The sequence below is a fragment of the Amphichorda felina genome, assembly GCF_050947745.1.
Source record: "Amphichorda felina strain 45539 chromosome Unknown scaffold_3, whole genome shotgun sequence".
NCBI classification, from domain to species: domain Eukaryota; kingdom Fungi; phylum Ascomycota; class Sordariomycetes; order Hypocreales; family Bionectriaceae; genus Amphichorda; species Amphichorda felina.
Window position 1 is genome coordinate 1,204,196 of NW_028145047.1, and position 23,581 is coordinate 1,227,776.

The 23,581-nt window shown below is 54.6% G+C and overlaps 8 protein-coding genes across 8 annotated transcripts; 4 read left to right on the top strand and 4 right to left on the bottom strand.

Annotated features, from left to right (window-relative positions):
- Positions 1–430: 430 nt before the first annotated feature.
- HGH1 lies at positions 431–1,666 on the top strand (the record flags this gene model as incomplete). Its single annotated transcript, XM_083192523.1, has 4 exons — positions 431–451; positions 500–649; positions 713–826; positions 887–1,666. The coding sequence occupies 4 exons, from the start codon at positions 431–433 to the stop codon at positions 1,664–1,666; spliced, it is 1,065 nt and encodes a 354-aa protein (XP_083051580.1).
- A 654-nt stretch (positions 1,667–2,320) lies between these two features.
- Positions 2,321–4,426, bottom strand: ACO1O0_003064 (Kelch repeat-containing protein; the record flags this gene model as incomplete). Its single annotated transcript, XM_083192524.1, has 4 exons — positions 2,321–3,373; positions 3,429–4,105; positions 4,161–4,256; positions 4,312–4,426. The coding sequence occupies 4 exons, from the start codon at positions 4,424–4,426 to the stop codon at positions 2,321–2,323; spliced, it is 1,941 nt and encodes a 646-aa protein (XP_083051581.1).
- A 3,566-nt stretch (positions 4,427–7,992) lies between these two features.
- ACO1O0_003065 (uncharacterized protein) lies at positions 7,993–10,390 on the top strand (the record flags this gene model as incomplete). Its single annotated transcript, XM_083192525.1, has 5 exons — positions 7,993–8,190; positions 8,243–8,389; positions 8,438–8,479; positions 8,549–9,968; positions 10,302–10,390. The coding sequence occupies 5 exons, from the start codon at positions 7,993–7,995 to the stop codon at positions 10,388–10,390; spliced, it is 1,896 nt and encodes a 631-aa protein (XP_083051582.1).
- Positions 10,391–11,300: 910 nt separating this feature from the next.
- Positions 11,301–12,885, bottom strand: ACO1O0_003066 (uncharacterized protein; the record flags this gene model as incomplete). The annotated part of the gene is made up of 2 exons (XM_083192526.1): positions 11,301–11,737; positions 11,802–12,885. 2 exons carry the CDS (start codon positions 12,883–12,885, stop codon positions 11,301–11,303), a joined length of 1,521 nt encoding a protein of 506 aa, XP_083051583.1.
- A 686-nt stretch (positions 12,886–13,571) lies between these two features.
- ACO1O0_003067 (uncharacterized protein) lies at positions 13,572–14,792 on the top strand (the record flags this gene model as incomplete). Its single annotated transcript, XM_083192527.1, has 2 exons — positions 13,572–14,305; positions 14,372–14,792. 2 exons carry the CDS (start codon positions 13,572–13,574, stop codon positions 14,790–14,792), a joined length of 1,155 nt encoding a protein of 384 aa, XP_083051584.1.
- Positions 14,793–16,620: 1,828 nt separating this feature from the next.
- On the bottom strand, positions 16,621–17,988 carry ACO1O0_003068 (uncharacterized protein; the record flags this gene model as incomplete). The annotated part of the gene is made up of 2 exons (XM_083192528.1): positions 16,621–16,750; positions 16,820–17,988. 2 exons carry the CDS (start codon positions 17,986–17,988, stop codon positions 16,621–16,623), a joined length of 1,299 nt encoding a protein of 432 aa, XP_083051585.1.
- Positions 17,989–18,737: 749 nt separating this feature from the next.
- ACO1O0_003069 (carbon-nitrogen hydrolase) lies at positions 18,738–19,931 on the bottom strand (the record flags this gene model as incomplete). The annotated part of the gene is made up of 2 exons (XM_083192529.1): positions 18,738–19,596; positions 19,765–19,931. The coding sequence occupies 2 exons, from the start codon at positions 19,929–19,931 to the stop codon at positions 18,738–18,740; spliced, it is 1,026 nt and encodes a 341-aa protein (XP_083051586.1).
- Positions 19,932–21,793: 1,862 nt separating this feature from the next.
- On the top strand, positions 21,794–23,375 carry ACO1O0_003070 (uncharacterized protein; the record flags this gene model as incomplete). Its single annotated transcript, XM_083192530.1, has 5 exons — positions 21,794–21,943; positions 21,999–22,395; positions 22,476–22,567; positions 22,673–22,786; positions 22,911–23,375. The coding sequence occupies 5 exons, from the start codon at positions 21,794–21,796 to the stop codon at positions 23,373–23,375; spliced, it is 1,218 nt and encodes a 405-aa protein (XP_083051587.1).
- Between the last annotated feature and the right edge of the window lie 206 nt (positions 23,376–23,581).

Genomic DNA, 23,581 nt, shown 5'->3' on the forward strand with positions numbered 1-23,581 from the left:
GCCCAGAGATTGATATACATATAGAGTCATCTAAATATAGTCCTAGGTCCCAGATGTGTTGATTTTTTATCTAGGGATATAAATATGTGAACGTGCTAGCCCATTAGCTGCCCACAACTCACAAGCACAACCACTTGACGGTCGGTTAACCATACCCCCTGGGAAATTGGAGGTAAAACCACCACGTCTTGGACGGATTCATCATTTTGGGATCTTTGAACAATTGGATGTTTCTTTTCCCCTCGTAACAATGGTCGTGGACCTGGTGTCTCGACTCTCCTGTTCCGGTTTGGGCCTCCTACTATGACGCTGTGCAGCCCACTTTGGTCAGACCCTTCAACCCCACTATCACCTAGCTGCCCCTCCATCGTCCTCGCTGCAACACTCGACACTCACTCTGTAACTTTCATGACATAGTCTCGCAGCAACAATGGCGACCCAACTGGAAGAGGTGCGCCTCCCTCCCGAATACGTGTGCCATCCTCTGACAGCTTGACAGCTTGTGGGCTTCATTGCCAACCCCAATCCCCAGATCCGCAAGCTCGCCCTTGAAAATTTGGTGCCGTACTCGACAGAAGAGCCCAGCATCTTCAAGGCCGACCAGTTCACGCCCATAAAGAATCTCAAGCTCTTGGTTAAGGATCATCCTGTAAGCTACCTTATATACGACTACGGTTAACTTGGAATAAGGATATGCTGAGACGGGGTTTAGAAAATAGCAGAACATGTCCTCACCATCCTGGTCAACCTGTCTGGCGACAGCGCCGTCCTCGAGAACTTGGCTACAGATGACCAGTTTCTCGAAGTTCTTTTCAAACATATAGTCGTGAGTGACGCCCCGTATCTTAGCACTGCGCTTCATCCTTTGGTTCTGACTATATCCTAGCATCCCGAGGAGCCCAACGCCAATCTGCTGGCTATGCTTCTCGCCAACTTGGTCAAGTCGGACTCCCTCAAGTCCGTCCTCAAGAGGGCGCAGCCCGCGCCTGAGGGCCTCTCCTCGGATGAGTTGATCCTCAACCAGCTCATGGACCTCTTTGTCCGGGGTCAGGACGGCGCCTACAACAAGCACGCCAACTTCGACTACCTGGCCTACGTCTTCGCCGACCTGGCCAAGCACGCCGAGGTGCGCCAGTACTTCCTGAAGCCGCAGCCCTACGACGGCGTTGTGCCGCTCTCCAAGCTTAAGGTCTTTACCGAGCACAAGTCCAACATCCGCCGCAAGGGCGTCGCCAGCACCATCAAGAACGTCGCCTTCGAGGTGCCCTCCCACCCGGCCCTCCTCGCCGAAGACGCTGTCAACATCTTGCCCTACGTGCTGCTGCCAATCATGGGAAGCGAGGAGTACGACGTCGACGAGACCATGGACATGCTGCCGGACCTGCAGCTGCTGCCGCCCGACAAGAAGCGCGACAGCGACGAGACCATTATCGTCACGCACCTCGAGACCCTCCTGCTGTTGACGACGACGCGCGAGGGGCGGGACCTGATGAGGCAAATCAAGGTGTACCCCATCGTCCGCGAGACGCACGCACGCGTGCCAGATGAGCAGGTCAAGGAGGCGTGCGACCGCCTGGTCCAGGTAATTATGCGCGAGGAGGAGGAGCCGGGGACGGGTGAGAGAGTCACGGAGATTGACGAGGAGGATGAGATTGTCGAAGTTTAGGATACCAAATTGACGCTTTTAACATACGATATATCGAGGAAATCCTCACGCTCAGTCCGTCTTTCAAATGATGCCCAAGCACAAACATTATCCCTGGACAACGCCCGAATATGTATCCAAGTTATCCACCAAAAGAGGTGCCCGCATTATTTTGCCGTAAACAAGTTTGAAAAATCAAGATTATTGCCTTCCTAAATCCTCTTCATTCTCATGAAAGACACTTCGCCGCAGCGGGCTCACCATGGTCGATCTAGCCGAGAGGTAGTCTTCACCGGGGTAATCTCCAGCTGTCGGCGGTGATACGGGCGCCGCCTGGTCCGACATACTTTGCCTCGATGATGACCTCTCCTCACTTGTCCCGGCCAGAGTTTCTGAGAGTGACTGAATCTGCCCGTGGCTCTGCCCTGGCTCGGGTGCGTTGGGCAACGAAGGTGAGTCAGGACGAGCGTCACTAACGTCCCGCGAATGACCAGCCGCTGCCATAGACCCGCGTGAGACGGTGCTTTGGTAGTCGCTGGTCGCTCCGGAGCGGAATGAAAAAGGTGTGGAGGGCTCCTTGTCGTTCCCGTGGCGCGAATGCTTCTGAATAATATCAATGGGGCTCAGGCCTGTATCGGACAACTCAATGGGGGGCGATGTATCTGTATCTTCTAGTTAGCCAAAGTACGTGTTGAACAATTGAAGTCCAATGTTACCGTCAAGCTCTGCAATGGGGGTCCCGCCCATTTCATGGTGTGCAACAACAGGCGGTGGCGGGGATATTGCGGATGGCGCCCTCTCTACGGTCTTGGCCTCTCCTATTTCGGGGCTCATAGTGGTGTCGTCTGGTATGGTCACCGCCTTCTCTGTAGGTTGACCCCTAATCCAGGATATGATTCTGTTACCAGAATCTTCGGTTCCGTAGTCGCTGGAGCGGTTCTTGATGATCTTGCGACGCCGCCACAAACAGAAGACAACAATAGCGGCGGTCACAACCATCAAACCCAAGACGACTCCTAACACGGGGGCAACCCATGAGGGAAGTCCGGATCCACCACCACTGCCGCCATCATCTTCGTTATTGGGAAGATCTGGCCGGTTGGACTCCGTCTCTTCAGCTTTGTAGGGACCCCAGGTCGTGATCTTGTCCATGTCGTAGGAGCTGGAGAAGATATCCTCGAGCGCATCTGTCGCCCAACCGGAAGGAGAAGGCGTAGTGAGCGTGGCGCCGCCAGAAGCGTGGCCACCGATGACTTCGCGAACCTTGTCAGGGACACCGTACTTGCTGTGGCGATCAGGATGGTATGAATCCATCCATTCTCCACTAGTGAGGTTGAAGTTGACAATTGGGCCATCCTTGAGGCATCGCTTTCCTCTTCCGGCCAAATCTACATCTCCTCCAAATGCCATCATCTGATCAGGGTATGGCATGAAGCACTTGTGGCCTGCCCTTGCGTGTAGCGGATTTCCCTTGTTTAGAAGCGTCCATGTGAACGAAGGCAGAGAGAGGACCCAGACATCGTCGGAGAATGGGTCGAGATGGTTGAGGCCATCATTTCCACCGTAGTAGTAGATATTGAAGCTCGAATAGTCGGAGGCCGGGGCGACAACAGCACAACCCCTTGATCGGGTCTCTGTCGGGCCGTCTTCAGTCTCTTGGCTGTACCACTTTTCATTCTCGATGTCGTATATGTCGATTTTACGCATAAATACCGGACTCTCTTTCTTCTGCCAAGTTGTTAGCATCTAACGAAGCGCTGTCTCGAGATAAACCATCACGTACGTTTGCATCTTTATTTTCCGACTCATGCCCGTATCCTGCCCACTCTGGGTATACCACTCCTCCAAGGACGACAAGAATACCCTGTTTACCGACGGGGACCCACACAACCTCAGCATTGGCTCGGCCTTTAACAGCCTTGGGTAGTTCTTTCTCACTCCATTTTTCGTAAATTTGACTCTCCATGTCCAGCTCGATCATGGTGTTAGACATGTTTCGCGGCGCATGGGTCCTATTTTTCCAATCGGCGGAGTAGATATCTCCCCCGCTCTCAGATTTCATTCCCGAGAAGTACCATGCTTTGTTTTCTGAGGGTGCGCTGACGGCAGCTCCGTATGCTACGTATCGGTTGACGCCGTCAGGAAGGGAATTTGGGTCGAATCCACGATCGAAGGCAGGCTTTTCGGGCCCATACGAATAAATTCGGTATCCCAGCACATAGTCTGCATCGGGGTCGTCGTAAAGATCTCCATTGCGAAAAAGGGCGCCTCCATACATGTAAAATTCAGCATCGTTAGCAAGCATACCCCCATCTATAAAGTTGGGTGCGGCGCCATTGGCATTCCCTTCACCGCCAATGGCTTTGGAAATGGTATTTTCGATGAGTAGCTTGGTGACGTTGGTGTCGGCGTCAAAAGGGTTGCTCAGATTGTAACTGAAGATGACCCCTCGAGGATTACCTGTGCGGGCATCCGTTAGTTCATATTGGAAACTGGTTCACGTTTTTGAACAAACCCCAACTCTCGGGCGAACCATACACCCCGTTGGACAGGCCTGGTGTCCAATACACGGTGCCGCCATCGAGATAAACCGTGTCACGGATCAAGGCGGCTTGACCAGTGTTAGCTGTGGCTGCTAGAGATGATACGAACTGAGAAAATATCACCTCTTGGTTGGTACCAAGAACAGATACTGGTATTGACCTGCTCATCCTGCCAACCAACATACTGGGCACTGGCGCTGGCCGCATAAGCAGACCAAATGAACTGATGAAAGCGCATCGTGGAGCCGTTAATTTTTGCGGAATGGCTTTCAAAACTCGAGGCGACTCAACTTGGCATGTTGTCGCATGCAACTTAGCTGAGGTGGCGGATGATTTGATCTCGAGAGAAACCAACAATCTAGCGCGCCCGGCCAGAGTGATTGATACGAGACCGGACAAGCGGTTACGAGGGCGACGTATATTGAAGGCCGAGCACCCTAGCAAGTATGGGGTGGCGTCGAATGAAGGGTGATATTAAGGCTCTTGAACTGTCAATAATTGAGAAAGGGCCAGTCTCATGCCAGAGCGCCGAACAAATCCTCAGCGACGCACCAACACTAGAACTGTCGGGTGTCAAAACGGCCACTGTGAGGCTTGGTACGCGGGAACATTTGGGACTCGGAAGAAAGAAAGCCACAGAAGTCCCGGTCAGGTCATCAGGGCACCAGAAGAGGGGCGGGCAAAGCATCAGAAACCTAGGCAGGTACGCATGATAGTACGGCTGGCTGGCGGAGTCTTGCGAAGGTGGGAAAGGGACTCTGACCACCATCAAAGACACCACCGCATGCACCAAGTACATTACATTTCACCCCACTTGGGTAGTGCCCGAGGAGGGACATCATCATGCGAGGGATACTCACCTGCAGCGGATGCAATGGGCCGTCTTCCCAGGCCTCCGGGCTCGCGCCCATGGCTGTCAGCTGTCAGATCGCAGCGACAAGTTGTTCGCGATTTCTCAATGGGATCGTGGAGGCAAGCAAGTCCATGGCTACGGCTGACTCTGGACAGTTCCGCTAAGCTGCGGTGACCTCGGTGCCGATATGGACAACAAAGTGCGACCACGAGTAATACTCCTCGTACGAGTTCAGGCCTCTGGGCATGGATGTCCAATGCACGAACCAGGATGGTGCAGTTGCAACGGTGTACCCGTACTCCGCACTTGGTAGAAGCATCGAGCGTAGGGTAAAATGCCAACAATACCACAGCACCGCATTGTTGTCTCTCTTGGGAAAGGCTTTTCGATCGATGGGGTGTTGTCAAGCACCTCCGAGCGATCCAAGCTCCAGCTAGGCCAAAGTGAGCGGGCTTAGCATTCTGTGCAGTGGGCGAGATTGGGGTGCACATTGAGCCTCATTGTGGTGTCAATAACATCACCTCTCGTATCTGCGTGCGGGAGTCGCTCTTATCCAAGCTGCTTGTATCACAGCCATATCCGGCTTTGAGACTGGGCCATTGAGCTCTTCGGGGAGAAACTGATCGAAGTGGGAGCTCGATAGCTGGGGAGTGATAAATATCAAATGGTATGGCAATGATGACGCTCCTCCGGTGATGGCAAGCCCAGATAGGGATCGTCGCCGCGGCTGCATGCGAGTGCAAAAGCACTGGGGATGTGTTGGCACCCAAGGTCCAAGCCGAAGTCAGCAGAAACTAGGTCAGCCAGGGCGGGCCAGTCTCCGGCGGTGGCCCAACAACGAGGTGCCAGCCGCAGTGGGCTGCAGGTGAGATGCAGCTTAGAGCGGGCCCAAGGACGCCGCCCTCCCGTCGCCTGCGGGTTGTGGTTTGGCCAGAAAGTCACGCAGCATGTGGTGTGTGTACACTTACGGATAGAAAATAGGGAGAATTGGGTGATGAGATCTCCCAGATGCGTCGAATGCGCCGAGATCCAGTGATGGCTCTGGTGCGGGCGTAAAGAGGTAAAGCAGGTGCCCTGGTGCCTTCTAAGACCCAAACCCCAGGACCCTCGGACCCTCAGTCCCTCACACGGAAGTCGCACCTGCGGGGAACCTTTACGGATATCTTGGTGGCTTGCACGGTTGCACCTACTCCGTAGTCCCATGTAAAATGCCAAGCTTCTAGGTGGAGACCAAGTCCAGAAGGCTACCAATGGCGTACCTGTACGCTTAACCAACCTCGTCCTCAAGGTCCTCACCACATTGAGGGAGGAACAACGGCCGAGACCCCAATTCAATCCCACCTCCACCCTCATCGGCCTTGCTCAATTTCGTTGCGGCATCAGCAGAATTTCTGGCGAGAGCCTTCTTTGACGAAAAACACCGACTTCCACCTCTTTACGGCTAGTACGGAGTAGTAGTCTCGGGTTTCCACATTATCTGCCGACCTCAGCCCTACCGTATTAGTTCTCTTGGAGATGGACCTGGGGTTGGAACTTTATCGAGGCAACCTCTCTCCTCTTTCAGCTTGCGGCTCTGATGCCGATACGGACTTGACGAGCGTCACGTTGCCCCGGCTGACAGTTGAACGGAGGGGCCTCTGTTGTGTGTCGAAGCCGGCTCACGAGTCACCACCTCGCACACTGCACTTTGTTATGCTGCATTGCTGCAGCCTGGGGTCACCCAACGCTTCCACCAATCGCCTTTGCATCTGCGCGGAAGACCCGTCGACCCCTGGCGGCCGCCCCGCTTCTGATCGTGGCTGACCGGCAGCCCGTCGTCCACCAACAGCAGGAACACACGCCGCTCGCCGGCTCAAGATATCACCGGCTCTTGGCATCAGGTCCCCGCCTCGGGCCCTGCCAAACTCGCCCAACTCAGCCCTAACACCGCGCCTCCATTCGTTCTCTGCTCCCCGTCTCTTCGCTTACCCCTCACCCTCAGCCTCTGGAAGGCTGAGTTTGTGCCGCTCGTGAGACCTATGGTTACCTCCCATAGGCTGGCATCAGCCTCGACGTTGGCAGGTACGAGGGACGGATGGAACTTCGTATATCCTCACTTTGGGTCAAGATGCGGGTCGTCCACAACTCCCAGCAACATCCTTGTTGGCCGCGGCCTTGCTTTGTCGCCCTCAGTCCTACTTGCTACGTATGTACGAGTACTTTTTACGCCCCGATAGTTTTGCCCATTCCGGTGACAACCAACATGGCCCTAGGGTTGTATCCTGGCGCACCGTTCGGCCCGGCATGGGTCTTTGATGATGAGCCCATGCCGTGATTCTTACTAGAACTGCCCGCAATGCGGGCCTGGTCAGTGGTTGCTATGCAGAGAGCTCCACCCCAATACATGACCTTTTAGTCTGGAGCTACCCAAGCTCCCCTCATCTCGTGGTTGTGCCTGCATTCTTGTTTTCCTTGTGCCTTCTCTCCAAACTCCAAGTTCGAAGCTCGTCTCCGGCCGCGCCCATCTTGACGACTGTCGACATCGCTGGGTGGCTCGTTCCATTGTCTCCCGAGGACTCGGAAAGTGACAATAGGCTCAATATCAGCGTGATTACACCTGGTCCTTGCGTGGCGCATCTCAACGGTCTCTCTGGTGGCTTGTCAATAGACACACATTCAGAGAGCTTGGGCCTCCCGGTGCTGATTGCTCTCTCGAGGTTCTCGATTTATCAAACACATAGGGAAGTTCTCCTCAGCCGGTGAAATTGTAATTTCCCAGGAGTATCTTCGGCCAGGTATGTGCGCCCTCCATCGCCACCCCAATGTTGCCTATATACTCTCTTCTTGCTTCATGATGTTGACATAGCATCCAGAACTGAATACGCTCCTTGGGATCCATTGGACGCTCACTCAATTGGTGGTTACGCCCTCGGCTTCACTCACTCGCTTGATAAACACGCACAATCGTCAACATGCGCCGAACGTGGGCCCTCTGCGCCTTGGGTGCATTCGCGACAAGCACTCTGGCGCAGGAGTATAGTGCTTCGCCTGTGCCTGACCCTACCTACGGGGAACCTGTGCCTGACCCTACCTACGGGGAGCCTGAGCCCACCTACGGAGAACCCTCCCCATCCTGTAGTCTTCACTGCACTGTCTTTGTCATAGAGACTGTATGTAATATCCGACCTATCCCCAGCTTCTATCATTGACCAAATATTGCAGACTTATTTCAACACAACATTCACGGAGACGACGACATGCACGGAAACTGAAACGGAGACGGAGACGGAAACAGAAATCATCCTCACCACCGATGTTGAGTGGACCACCGAGTACGTGGTCAGTACGACTACTACTACTTTTGAGACGGTAAGTCTCGCGAACTGAGCAAATTTCAAACCCACACCCTCCTGACAGATCGAATTAGTCCTACCCCGTGACGACGACAACTGTGATAGAGTAAGTAGAGATATTCCTTGGATGATTTGCACCTGAATCCCGATCGTGCTGACTCGAGACAGGTGCCAGGACGAAACACCCACCGCCGAGACAACCTTTTATAAGGCCACACGGCCCGCAGATGATGTAGAGGCAGAGTGCTGCGGCCATCCTGACCCTACTCCTGTCTGCGGCACTATCACGACTACTGAATGGGTCACAACTACAACAACAGCACTGTCCACTGTCCTTCAGCCAACAACAACTACCAAGACGGTGCCCACCACGATTCCGACTCCGACTCCTGTACCCACCACAGTCTGGCAGACGACGACATCAGTCACGACGGCTACCATTACGTCCGAGATCCCTGTCACTGTGACTTCTGGCACAACCGTGTGGACGACTGTGTATGAGACCACCGTCAGCACCTTTACCACCAGTATTCCTGTTGTATCTTATACCACCGACTCCATCACCAAGACTGTAACACCACCGCCCGTGACGGTAACTGCATCTGTGACAGTTACGCCTGCCTTTGAAGTCACTCTCTGCCCTGCTGCTCCAACCGGCAACTCGGAGCCTTTGGATCCCAACTCCGATCTGACCTTCGGATGCAAGCCAGGCAAGGTCTGCAACCCCCCGAAACCTGCGGGCTGCAACTTCTGGCCTGAGCCTCCTAGTGCAGACTTTCTTTGCCAACCCGAACATTGCATCGACGCACCGCCATTTTCAATCATCCAGTGGCCGGAGAACGAGACGGGTTACTTCCCCCCTCAGTACGGCTATTTCAACCTAAACCCCGAGATCTTTGGACTGTCTTATGATATTTTCGAGTACGAAACCTACGAAAAGGTCAAGCATGGAACGACGTACACAATCACCACGGGAAACTGGGGGCCCCAAACAAGCTCCGCGGAGCCCGAACCGTACAAAGAGGTGCTCCGACGCAAGCTTTCAAAGCGAGATATCCCCGCGAGCGTTTGTTTCGACAACTGTGAAAACGCCAAAAACCTTGCAATCAATAATGGAAAATTGGATTCTCTGTGCAAACCTGGAAGTGACTTTATGCAATATTACGAGGCTTGCGAAGAGTGCATCGAAAAGTCTGATCCAGGGACACCTAACACCATTCGCGAAGAGCTCGCGCCAGTGTTCGACCAGTATCTCAATTTCTGCAAAGGACACAATACGAAACCTACAGAGACATCAGCGACAGCCCCGGACAGTGCTATTACGTCGCCGCCTGATGTGAGCACCACATCTCAGGGTGGGACCAACTCTGGCACCTTTGAGCCTATAACTACCACCACTGAACCCGAGGAGCCTACGACAGAGCCTACGACAAAGCCTACGACAAAGCCTACGACAGAGCCTATGACAGAGTCTACGACAGAGTCTACGACAGAGCCTACGACAGAGCCTACGTCAGAGCCGCCTTCCACTGAGAGCCTCCATGAGCCGACATCAACAGAAGAGGCTACGAATGCTCTGCCGACCACTAGCGAGGGTGAGTCCAGTGTGGCTTCTTCTTCTACGGCTCCGTCTTCTACAGAGCTGTCCCCTTCGGGCCCGTCTGCGACAGATTCGTCTCCTTCGGACCCATCTTCTACAAGTCCGTCTGCTTCGGATCCGTCTTCTATGGCTCCGACACCCACCGCTCTTTCTTCAAGGGTGGATGAGTTTCCGTCTGGATCTGCATCTGCTGAATCTGCACCTACTGAATCCAATACCACTGCAGTTGATGGGTCTCCCTCCCCAACCGGTGTTCCCACGACGGGGGAGACCCCTGGGCCTCCTCCCATTATACCCACCCCGGGCTCACCTACCCCGGGCCCGTCAGCCATCCCCACTGGCGCCGCCTCCCGCTCCGCCGCATCCTTCACCCTCGCCGCCACTCTTCTCTCTATGCTCGCCGCCTTCTTTGCCTAAAGGTTTGCGTGTATACTCTTCACTCTCTCTCGCCATTCACACACCTGGCCTGGGATCATCATCACCTCCTTCTTCACGACGGTCCTTTACGAAACAAAAACGATAATGATTATTTTACTATGATTTTCGAATTTTTACCCTTTTAAGCCGCCTTGAACGGCGAAGCCTGATGAAAGCGCTCATTCCTTACGGCAAAGCATTGGGCGTTTAAGCACGGATGACGATACCCGCCCCCCTTTCTCTCCACCTTTACCGCGTCCAATACACTTCTGGGAACAGGCTGCTTGGGGGCTGGGACAGATTACGGTTATTGTTGGCAGTACTGTTTGCTGTTTTAAGTTTTTCCCACTCTCCGCAAAAGGGAGTTTAAGTGGTACGGGGGCGGTGGACGACGAGGTTGCATGGCAATCTAAGATAGAAGGAACGCAGGTGGCTATGTTTGGGCATCCTAGTAGTAGTAGTAGGGTGCGAGATGTATTAGACCACATTTAATGGAATTTTGAGTTGGAAGCAGTATTTAATACCGTTCGTTCGAGGATCTTGGCGATGCGACTCCTGAGGTGGTGAGAACTCAGCACCCTATTGATGCCGGACCCTATTGATGCCGGACCCTATTGATGCCGGACCCTATTGATGCCGGACCCTATTGATGCCGGACCCTATTGATGCCGGACCCTATTGATGCCGGCCTCTGTTGTTGTCGAGTTCCGCTGCGAAGGGCCTTCTAAGAGCGTTCCCGGCACGTCCATGAAGTTCCTTGCGGTCTGCCAAGCCAATTCAATGCTCATTCGATAAAGAAACACATCCAGGAGAACTTTTGTGCTTCCTCCGATGTATAAACTCTTACTTCATGTCGGACCCAGCTTCGTTCGGCCGTCTTCCAAGACTCTGATACCAGGCGAAGGCCCCATTAGCCGCTACCGACATTCCCGGGAGAGGGAGGAGACTCGCTGCGGAGCGCTTTGAGATTGAGAGGGGCCTTAATATGCTCCTGTGAACGGTCACTGAATACTGTCGGCGCCGTCATCTCGGTCTGTCTAGCATTGGTGCTAATCGAGCCAGCCTGGCCCGCTGGACTGTCCATGGTGTCCAGTGACTCTGGTCCCTCGTCGCTCGTGGGTCTCTGTCGTCTACTAGCTTGATCATTTGGGCCGAAAATTTCAAAAAAGTCGATTCCCGGCGGGAGGAAAACGTTTTCGCACTGGAGTTGGGTTCTCAGGGCAGCGAGAGCCGGGCGCAACGGGACGACATAGGGCTCCCCGAAGGCGTTGTTCCCGACGACGTATCCATACACGCTCCCGCTGTTGCTATCAACGACCCACGAGCCAGAGTGGCCAGGGAGCAATCCTAAGGAATTGCGTTAGTATACCCCTCAGCAGCCGCAAGTGGAGAGTAGATGGGGTGGTCATACTTTGAACGCCGGCCAGCGTCAGATCATACGTCTCGATGAATTCTGCCCCCGAGCCTATCATGACTGACGATCGCTGGTTTCTGATAGTTCCAGCTATCTGGATCTTGGACGCCAGTACTGCGACGTTTCGCTCGCCTCCAGGGAGGAGATCGTCCCCGGTCGTGAGCTCCACCCTCTGGGGAGTATTCCCGGATCTGAAGATATCCATAAAGTTTGGCAGCCAATGCGACCTCTCCAGTTTGATCAGAGCGCAGTCGTAATTGGCACAGAGCCACTCTTGCTCATGGCACCCAAGGTGGCGCGTGAAATGAAGCCTACTTGGTATATGGGTGTTAGACTGGGCGGTACCCTCTTCAAAGTCGTCCAACTCGAGCTGGGGTTCATCGTCGGTGTCCATATCGATGTCATAGTCATCCTCAACGGGAGTGTCAGAATCGGTGGATAAATCATCATCAACTGAACTGGACCTCAAAGCTTGGAATATATGGCCCGATGTCATCCCGTACGGGGCCAATCCTTGCTTGGTCTGTATCATGATGACTCCGCCCATTGTTGCCAAGCTCGCTCTATCGCGATATGGCACAAATATGGTCTCGCCGCACAAGGTCTTCTCGGGATAAGCAAAGGAGGAGTGCAATTCAGGGCCTGTCCAAACGTCAATACCGTCGCTCCTCGCCAGCACCTTTGGCGGCCGGCCTAGGACGTATACGCCGAAGTCGGACTGGAACTGCTCCTTCACGTGGTCCTGGCTGAAGAAGTGCTTCACGGCCCTGGCGGCCGCCTTGTCGCACTGTATTATCAGGAAGAGAGCCGTATCATCGTCGGAGCGGCCGAGGTACCGGAGCTGGAGGGAGGCATCGGGCCTTCCTGGGCTGTACTTGCAGAGTATCTCACAGAGCTGCGAGGAGAAGAGGACCTTGATGTCGACCAAGCGTCTTTGTGCAGCGAGGGGCACGGGCCGTTCGAAACGCCTGAGTTTGGTCCGCAAGGGCCAGCGGCCGACGACTACCTCGTCTGGAGCTTGTTGCGATCCTGTAGGCGTATCCGCGCGCGTTGACAGCGTTGGAGGATCCGCTGGTGACATTCGACTTACCAGTACTCGAAATGGGGTTAGATTTGACTCAACCGGCTGGCTCAGCGTACGATCACGGCTCGTGGCACTGGAGGATGTGGTAGGTTCATGTTGCGTCGACGCTGAAGCAGGGCAGTCTGAGGAGGAGGGGGACTTTGACGTGTCGTGCGGTTGGTAACACTCCCGAATAGATCCAGAGTCGGCTAGGCTTTCCGAGAAGAACTGTAGGGCCCGACTGCTCGGTCCCCTGGGCCGTGGTGATTCCAGTGTCATCGTTGGTAGTTGAATTAATGTTAACTCTTTCAAGTCACAATCGTTAATAGAGCGGGCAACGGCACAGGAGGGCAAGCTTTGCCTCAGCCTGGTGAGCTTGTCACCTGTGACGAGACCTCATTCCGGAGGGGGCTGGGCCATCCCACTACCGTCTGGTGGCTGTGCATATCAGCTTGACTATCGATTTGATTATTGGCAGGAGGACAGGCCGCCTACCTACTATTATATACGACTGTGACCGGAGACAACTCATCACGCTGCAGAGCTGGGGCTGAACCACACCAGGCGAAATCGGGACTCGAGCTGAACCTCGTACTTGATACTATGAGCATAGATGTTGTGCATGCAAGACACCATCTTACCTCGAAAGGTGCTAGAATCTGGAAGAAGAAGGTTACTTTTGAATCTCTGTCTCTGTCTAGGTCATGGCCATGTCGCAACGTCCCATCGATTTGAACGATCGCAAGCAATTCCTAAGCTTCTGCCGCGCAGCCTGGTCCTGGGACGTCTGCGAGAGCTGCCATACACCAGAAGGATGTGCTGATCATCAACGTCCCGATACGGCCTCGAGACGACTGGAACCGTACTGGTGGCATTGCAAGCGTATGATAGGTCCTGGCCCTTCTTCGGAGGAGAACCTGATCAGTCTGATCGCTTCTTTGCGGGAGAACGCTCCTACCATCACAAGACAGTCGCTTCGAGAACAAGTCTTCCCTACAGCGCAAGAGGCCATCCCGCCCCAGCTTGATCAGAATGCCGCCATAGATGCTGCCGTCAAGATTCTCTTCATGTCCAACTGCTCACCCATCGACCACTGGTCTGATCACCTGGAGACGGGCATGCTTCGACGGCCGTGGAGGGACAACGTCGTCTTCGCCAGCTTCATCGAGGACATGCTGCCGCCGCAGCAGACGCACCCCGTGTTGTCCTATCCGGAGAGCCTCGAGTATGCTGACTTCAAGTCGTCCATCAAGGCTACGAGTCTCGTCAAGTACCTGGGGATCCGCATCCAGCCGACCGACGACGTCCGTGACCATCTATACTTTGACACGAGGCGAAGGGAGCTTCGCATTTTCCACTTCACCGGTTTTCTGAAGCAGCAGCTGCAGTTGACCAAGGACGCCCCACGGGATCTAGCTCTCGCTGACGCCTTGAAATTGTAAGCCAGATAGATGCAAGATCAAGTTTAGTATTGCATGCCTGTCCCAGTCTAATTCTGTGATAGGGGTGCCCTCCCGCGGCAGTTCGTCCTCGAGATTCTTGACTCGCTCCAGCACATCCTCTTCCCCCTGTCGGACAAGAAGTCCCGCAAGCTCCTGCAGTCTCTGATTGCAACGCTGGGGCTGGACCCGGACATGCTGCGCTTCGATTTTGCCTCGAACCGCAACCCTGGTGAGGAGTACACGCCGTACTATTACTTCGCCGACCGCCTGGCCGACCTCAGGAACGAGCTCGAGGCTCCGCGCCCGCAAGGCTGGGTCCAGGAGCTGATGGAGCGCAAGAGCGGCGCGCGCTACGTGATGCTGGCGACGCTGGTTGGCATCGGCCTTGCCATCCTGCTGGGCATAGCATCCCTCGCCGTGGGCTCGTATCAGACGTGGTTGGCCTATCAGGCATGGCAGCACCCAGTTTCGAACGGGCCATAGTGAAAGGAGCCGCTGGTATTGAGGTGCCATATCAAGGATCACGGCTAATGTTAAGAGAACCACCATCTATAAGGGGTAGTGATTATTCCATGGAACCATATGTTCAAAGAACAGAAAAAGCAGTCAAGAACGGTATTTCTTAGGTACTATCAATTAGTACACGAAAAGTCAGGGGCTTCTGGATAAGGGATTTGTGAGTTTATCATCTAATAAAACTAATATTGCTAGTGTTCCTACTCTTCAATTTTATCTCATTAGGCCCAAGCTCATATTTTCCTTTATTGTGTACGGACTATCTAGGTCTTTACGGCTTCCATAATAATAGGAATTACGAGAGGGGAGTACCTGCTGTAGAAAAGCGGCTGAACAGTCGATAGGATTCTATCAATGCTAAAATCTATTAATTTGAAGAAATTCTTGTTTCTCAATAATGCAAATACAAGATAGTCCTTCCTTGAACGTTCCTCCCGGTTGCGGAATGAATAACAGGCAGGAGAGGGCGATGAGGGCCAGGGCAGTCACGGACAAACATTCTCTTGCCCTGATGCTGGCCTCAACGCCTCTAGTTTTTTATCTCTCCTTCTTCCACCTAAGATTACTATACCACGGCAAGTCACATTCCTCACCAGTCTCTCGCCTTGCTTTCTCCCTCTTCTCCCCCCTACCCCTGACGCCCAGGTCTCTTCCATTCGGCATACCCATACCACCGTCAGTCTAATCCCTCGGTACATACTATCAAGCTTATCAACTATATACTAATGGTGATGATGCAGAACAGGATCAAACCCTGAATCATCGAAAACAAGATGGATGAATTTCTTCGGTGGACAAAGTGCGTCAGATATTCTCCACAATCCTAAATTCAATCCGTATTGACAAGGAGCATCACAGCAGCACAATATTGATAATCCCGCTCCCTAGGACCTTGACGAGGCCATTTCTACCTCGTCGGACGCCCGGGCTCCTTCGCCCGACTATTGGTGTTCGGCGACTGTGTATCCTCAGATCGTTCCCCGGTTTCTCGATGGACGGTGGCGACTTGGAGGCCGAGTGAGTAGTCAAAGACTTTCGCCGAGATCCTCGCAGCTAATCAGCCAGCCAGCTCCGACCAGGAGGAAGAGGAGGATGACGTCTGGGTGGTGGGTTTGTTCCCGTTCGGCCTGCTCATTCTGTTGGTGCTACTGGTGATGGGGGTTAGTCGATTATTCCGATAAATAGGGTTGATGGAGTGAGCCACACGGAGGAGGCATCTAAAAATCTTCTATTCATTGGCAAGACAGGTGTTAGATTACGGCATCATGGGTTATGACCACTGGCTTTGCAATAATACAGCTTAAAGATGGACTTGAAATGACTTTCGGTCAGGCTTCAGGTTTAGCAAATACGCAAGCTGCGGGTTCTGGCCAGGAGTGTACCATATTGACGTAGAGGAGCTATTAATCTCCCCCGCGCTGTTCGTTGACTGTGCTCACTTGATTTACGTTCAAAAGGATGGAAGTCTTTCTATTTTATTTTATTTTCAATGCGCCCAGTCGTCGTCTTCCGTAGATGCAATGGTTGGGAGACTGGCAGCTCAAGGCTTAGAGTTTTAAAAGTCTCTACAACTATGTACCTGTACGGTTGTGATTAATACCTAGAGATCGCAAGTCGGAATGGTTCCATCAGCGCTTGATACCCTAACGGGGGTGAAGGTGGCACGGCTGTCACTCGCGCAAGGAAGAAACATGGCTGTGACACACAAATCAATGGCATTCCTAACTAAGGCTCTCATAAAAGGAACTATAAATACATAATTACTATGAATTAGGGCTTGGTCTCTGCATGTCTTTCATGTCTTGCCCTCCAACTTGGCCGCTTGGGGATTGATGTAAGACACGATGCGGAGGTCTCCTCCGGCTTGTATGGAGCATGCGATCCACGTGTGGACGCCAAGGCCGCCGGCAAGGGCATGTTCCTTGCTGTAAAACAGTCAGCGGGCTGCAGCTACATAATGACGGAGCTTAAAATGTGTTTTGTGGGTAACTTACAAGGTCTTGTGCATGCATTTCGAGTACAGCTTGGCGTTCGCCTCGGCCATGTCAAGCCCAGGCCGTTTCGCAACCTCATCCACCATGAACCGGGAGACGGACTCGATGACCTGGAGGTCGCTCTTTGCGTAGTGCCTAACGGGTATGTAGACCTTGACCTTGGGGGCCTTACCGCCCACGCGAAACTCGACGTTGTAGAGAATCCCGGCTGTGCGGTGGCCGTTATGAGGAAGGGGCTCGTCATCGAGTGTGCCCTCGGTGCCCAGGAGGGAGTCCCAGAGAATCCGCAGCTTTCGCATGCCCTCCTCAAAGTCGGGGTTCCGTAGCTGGCCCCCGAGAGACATCATCTCCCGGACGGAGCCGAAGCTTGTCTGTCTGTTGCGGAAGTAGATCTTCAGCCGAGACTTTTCCACAGGGAGCAGGTCGAGTGCCAGCATGTCCATTTCAAGACCCAGGTCTGGATGTTTATCTGAATAGCTAACAAAGTCATGGAAAGAAGAAAGCTTCTCCGGGCAGTAGCCCGGGGCCGAAGTGATGGCATCTGAGATTACTTGCAGATTCGTCCGCTTTGTGACATATCCCACAGTGCCGGGGAAGAAGTAGGCCTTGGGGGTGACAGGGGTGTTGACCTTGTCTGTCAGGTCAAACGCCCAGAAGACGGTAGAGGGATGGCCCTCTGGGAACTCATCGCTCCAGCGGTGATCGAGACACGCCACGAAGTGGTTGTACCATGTCGTGTCAGTATCCGGGAACACCTTGACCACCGCCTTCTTGAACTCTGCCGCGGCCTTCTCGTTGCGCGGGTTTGCAGAGGTGCCTGCGTCCAGCGCAATGGGCTCGACCGAGTATCGGATGGTGGGCTTGTCTGCGCCGGTGTGGAAGTCCCAGCTGAGTTCGATGGGGGTGTGATCATCGGTCATGAAGCTGTCCCAGCGTGGTAGGTCCAACGCTGGGGCAGGGCCAAGATACGGAGAAACGAGACTGGCAAAGCGGTAGAGAATACCCAGCTGGGCCCTGCTCCCGTAGCCGGCGCCGTTGACCAGGGCTGCTAGGACGTACCCAGATGTCTGGTACCAGTAGCGCTGGTGAGGACTAAGACGGCGTCTGCTCCTGACCCTGACTAGGTGCCATGCCTTGGACCGGGAGGGGGAGGATTTGGAGGAAGGCATTGGTAATATGGGGCGTATGTGCTTAGATGGAGTATCTCAGGGTCCTGCTGGCCAAGAGCTCTGGAGTCTGCACCACCCAGAGCTGAAAGGGTCCGGATGGTTCCCCTATAAATCCCCCTCAGCTCGGTCTCTAGTCTGTACAGGCTGAGACAGCACGATCCTTCGTAACCCATAAGATATTACTGCGGGAAAGCATAGGCACTGCGTGGGTCATTACACCCTGATCGGGACTACCGATGGCCCAGAAGGGACCATCCACCATCCTTTCTCGCTACGGGATCATCCATGTTGAGCTAGTCCACCGGGTACATCTCCTGCAAGTTTGTGCAGTCTCGGGCGTCTCAAGTAGGAAGGGGGGGGGGGGGAAGGGGGGGAAGGGGAGAAAGGGACCCAGGGGATTATTGATACTTTGATAGGACAACCTGGGAGCGCCTGGAGTAGTGCCAGTTCCCGAACTGCCGATGCGAGTTGCCTCTCTAGTCATCTCACTTCCGTGGTTAAGCACGGCTGCATGTAAGTGATGCTTACAAGCTGGTGGATCCGTCATCTCGTAATGCGTAGAATGTGGCTCGTTGCAGATAAGAAAGAGGGACGGAAATCTAGCCTATTAGAACATTGAAACTACATGCATGTATAGTCTATTACAGCGTTCTTAAGCCTCGTCTGCTGACCAGCCCCCCTCATAGCTTAGTATGTAATTCCACAAATATATCACTCAGTTACAAAGGTCTATCGAAAATCATCATCCTTCAAACCTCCTCCTTTGGCTCCACCTCCTGGGCCGCCTTGAACTGCTTGGCAATGACAACCTCTTTGGGCTGCCTGTCCGCACCCAGCCAGAGGAGGTCAGGCCGGCTGTAATGGCCGACAATGTCCAGGAACCCCCTGGTGGCCACAATCTTTGAGAGGTCCAGGTCACAGTAGACGATGCCCTCGGTGTCAGCCTTGCCGTCTCCCAGGACGGCAGTCAGCCGGCGGCCATCGGGCCCGATCACGCAGCTGTGACCGCCGCCAGGTTGACTACACGAGAGGCCCTGCTGGGTCTTGAGGACGTCGATGCCCTTCTGCGAGCACACCGCCGTGCTGTGGAGCACGTAGGTGGTGCTCTCCATGGCGTAGGCCTGGGACAGCACCTGGGCGCCATCGGCAGTCATGCTGAACAGGCCAGGGTGGTCGACGCCGGTGGTGGGATCAATGGGCGGCCACATGGATATGTGGATGGCCTCGCCCTGGGCAATGGTATGGTACTTGAGCAGCGGCTGGGTGTGCTCCCAGCAGGCCAGGCAGCCGACCTTGACCTTGCCGTGCTCAGGGCCAAAGTCGACCTCGACCACGTTGTTCAGGTCCGGGCCCGAGCCCTCACCAAAGACGGTCCGCTCCATGTGGGTGGGCTTGACCTTGCGCCGGTGCATCAGCACCTCGCCCTGAGGCGAGACAATGGCCTGCGAGATGTAGATGCTGTGGGACGGGCTCTGCTCCGAGAAGCCGAGCACCACGGCGATCGAGTGCTCCCTGGCCGCGGCCTTGACCAGGTCCATGGCCTCGGACTCGACAGGCAGCGAGTTGTAGATGTAGCGCGTCTGGAGCTCAAAGTCGACGGGACGGGCCCTGCATGGAACGTCAGACACTTTGGGGAAACCATTCGAAAAAGGCAGCCTCCCGCTGTCCACCCCTGCCCCGTTGCCCTCGCCCTCGTTTGTTTCCCCTCCCGGTGGAAAGGGGCAGGGCAACAAGGCAGAGAGACATGATGGGAAGAAGATTGACAATTTGACCTACCAGATCCAGCCAGGATAGCCCGGGAGCCAGCATTCTGAGAAGGCGACCAGCTTGGCCCCGTTTTGTGCAGCGTCTGCGATGAGACCACACGCCTTCTTGACGGAGGCGGCCAGGTCGAGGTAGACGGGCTCTGCCTGGGTGACGGCAACGCGGATGGGGACGGCCATGGTGGAGGTTGTCTCAGGGCGCAAGTTGCAAAGTATCCAGTACGGGTTCGAAGTGTAGTCCTTTGGGGGTGCTGGGGAGGTGGATGGACAGAGAACGGTTGATATTTGGGATATCCAAGGGTCCGGAGTAATAATACCATGTAACAGCACCGACAACACGGGACGACGGTCAAACAATGATTCTGTCAGCCGGTTGGTTGCGCAAACCTGAGCAGGTTGGCCAGCAGGCCGAACATGGCAATAGATGTATGCATGGGGCTCGCTGACCACCTCCCTATTCGGGGATTGACGAGCTCCCTGGCTACCCAGCTGGTAAGTAGTAAGTAATGGTCATACATGGCCAGAACTAGCATGGTGATGCGCATTTCGGTGCAGCATCTTGTAGGCTCCAGCCGTCCATCGCAGGAGCATTTGTTTCACGTGTGTGGCCCAGCCCCAGGGGCCAGCAGCAGCTCCCGAACCCGATCCCCTGTCTCCGGAGGCCCGGTCCCCATGTATCTATCTGCTGCTATTCGGCGATTTGCTAGGTCGTACGGAGTACTCGTACGAGATCTAGGGGGGGGGGAGGGGGACCGACGTATGAGTACGAGCGCACCATGTTCGTACTACATGGGCTATGTATGCAATCCCCTCGTGCAAGCTGCATTTCTCTCACATGGGCTCTGCGTGTTGGATGTTCCACCCGCCTGAACGGCACCGGGGTCGCAAAGCAGCGTGGGAGAGACTCATATCATATGAGTACTCGTACATGAGCATCGGGGCTGCAGCACCGTTTCCGTTTCCGCATGTCTACCAACACATCTCGCCGACATTGTGGTATTGTACGTACTCACACTCGTGGTCGTTGACTAGTCTTTGGCTAGTATGGATACGGATACTAGTTAGTCTCTGCCACTGACATGTGAGACATTTCGGAAGTCGAGCCGGTACAGATCTCGCGAGTGGTCCCCCTTCTCCCAGTCAGTGCTCTCTCTATGCATGATCTGCACCCCTGCCGACATGTCATATCCTCCTGGCTGTCACCGACTCAAACTCTCAATCCTCCAACCTCCAGGGGGGTTGGGGGGGGGGACCCCGGCAGGCTAACCGCCCATCAGCACCCAATTTGTGTCACATTGCTCACATATCAAATGTCGGTTAACAAGCAAAGCTGCCAAGCTCCCCCGGCATCGTAGCAAATATGGATCATGGGATTTGGATCCCGGGCAAGGGGGTCCGGGTCAATGAGGAATTCATCGTCAATTACAGTTAATGACAGTTGCATGCGAGTCTTACCTGACGCATCTGGAGGGCGTACATGATATTCGTAGTACATAGCAGTACTAATAATACTGGACTGCGTATACGAGTATGTATCTTGACCATCTTGCCCACATACATTACAAATAAGGATCCCAGTGTCGCATCGCCTCCTATTTATATGCACCCACGTAGGGGTGGACCCTGCTGCAGTGCATTCGACGTTGTACTCGTACGAATAGCACTGCCCATGACATCTGCCGCGATCCCGACGTCCCCGGCATGCCAACGTCTTACTCGTCCTACTGGCTTTGCCTACATAGGCAAAGGATCGCTGGCCAACAGCATGTCTCGCCAGTTGCCACCTTGGCACATACGGTCACTGTTGAGACAGAAATATCGCCCAGCCTATCCGTAGCCCTACTAGTCCAGCCTCCGTGGGATTCGAGGGCGCTCGAGTGTCTAAAACCACGGCTGACACCGTCTCCAGTTCCTCTCGACTCTACCCTCACCCAAGGGGCTTCGGATTTGCTCTCCATGTTCTGCGTCTCCAGCGACCGCTCTCTCCCTCTACTAGGTAGGCCTCGAAACCCTCGTCGCCACCCATTTTGGACGACGCGACCATGGGCCAGACTCTCGCTGCCCAGATCGCCGAGATATGGATTCTTTACGTCATCGGCGCCGTCATGATCGGGGCCCGTATATACTGCAGGACGAGGCTGGTGGGTTTCCACAACTACCAGTGGGATGATTATCTGATCATAGCCGTGGGGGTAAGTCCATACAACTCCCCCCCCCCCATCATAAGTCTCAACACCACCTACAAAGGCGCGCATGCTCAATGAGAATGGCCTCGTGCTGCAACAGTGTATGTGGACAGCCGCGCCCGTCATCGGCCAAGTCTTTGTCCAGGCCGCCCAGGGGCGACACACGTCAGACCTGACCTACGAGGAGCGAAAGAACATGAGCGAGGCCGAGCGTGCGGAATGGACCTTTGGCTCGCAGATGTTCCTCTTCGGCCTCAGCGGGTACTTTGTCATCCTGTGGACGCTCAAGTTCAACATGCTGTGCTTCTACAGCCGCCTCGTCCGCAGCCTGTGGACCGAGAAGTTTGTCAAGCCGCTCATGGTCTTTGTCGTCATGTCTGCCGTGGCCATCGTCTTCACGCTGGCCCTGACGTGCCGCCCATTCCACAAGCTGTGGCAGGTCTGGCCTGATCCAGGACGTAAGGACGGACCCCTTGATGGTCTTTATCATAAAAATGTCATCTTTGCTGACCTGTGGCCCTGCGATGGATGATGATAGGTCACTGCGAACCCCAGAACCTCATCTTCTTTCTCGTCATCCTGGTCTTCAATCTTGTCACGGACTTCTGCATCATGATTGTGCCTCTGCCGGTGCGTCCAAGCCACTCACTCCACTCGCAGACGCCTTTTCGATATTAGTTCCCCATGGTCCATGTCCCATCCCCGCTGACACGGCAGTGTGCTGCTCCGTATTAGGTGCTCCGAGGGATCCAGATCAACCGCTTCCAGAAGCTCGGGCTGTGGTTCCTGTTCAGCCTTGGATTCTTCTGCATGTTTGCGGCCATTCTCCGATTCGTGCTCATCTTCAAGGTATGTATGCAGACATATCATCACCACTCCGTTATTCTATGATCAACATCCGCCCCCTCGCATACTCGTATACCCCAGTTCTCAAGTGCCGTCGGCTGACCTGGGCCGGTATTATTCACGTCAGCTGAACCAGCGCGGTGTCTCAGCCATGTGGTCACTGCGCGAGGACTGCGTGGGCATCTTCGTCGGCCAGGCGCCCCTCGTCGCGCCCATGCTGCGGCGCAACTTCTGGGTCCAGACCAGCTACGGCTCGTCCAAGAGCAGGACGTCCAACGCGCGCAGCCACCACGCCCACAACAACAACGCCGCCAACCAGTACCACCGGAGCCCCGGCGAGAGCCACGAGCTGCGGTCGACGACGCACGTCAGCAGCGGCAAGCCCAACGACCCGTACTCGATGACGACGCTGGGCATCGGCTCCGAGAGTCAGGAGGAGATGGTGGCCAAGGGCAGCAGCGGCGCGCATGGCATCAATGTCGACATAGAGCGGCCGCGGCAGAGTCACAAGGGCGGCATCCTGGTGCAGAAAAGCGTTGATATTCGAGACTCGGATGCCGTATACGGCGGCCCCGAGTCTCCCCGGTGGTAACGTTCATCTATTATCTTCTACTCCGTGGGGGAGGGGGCGGTTGGGGGAGATGGGCTGGGCCTGGTCTACTCGATATTGTGTATACATGGATACTTTCTTGGGCAGACGTGTTTTGGACATTACTATTAGATCTACATTTAATCCGGACCATAAAAGTAGTACATTCAAATATACCCACGTCATTTATTTAGCGGTGGTAACAGTTT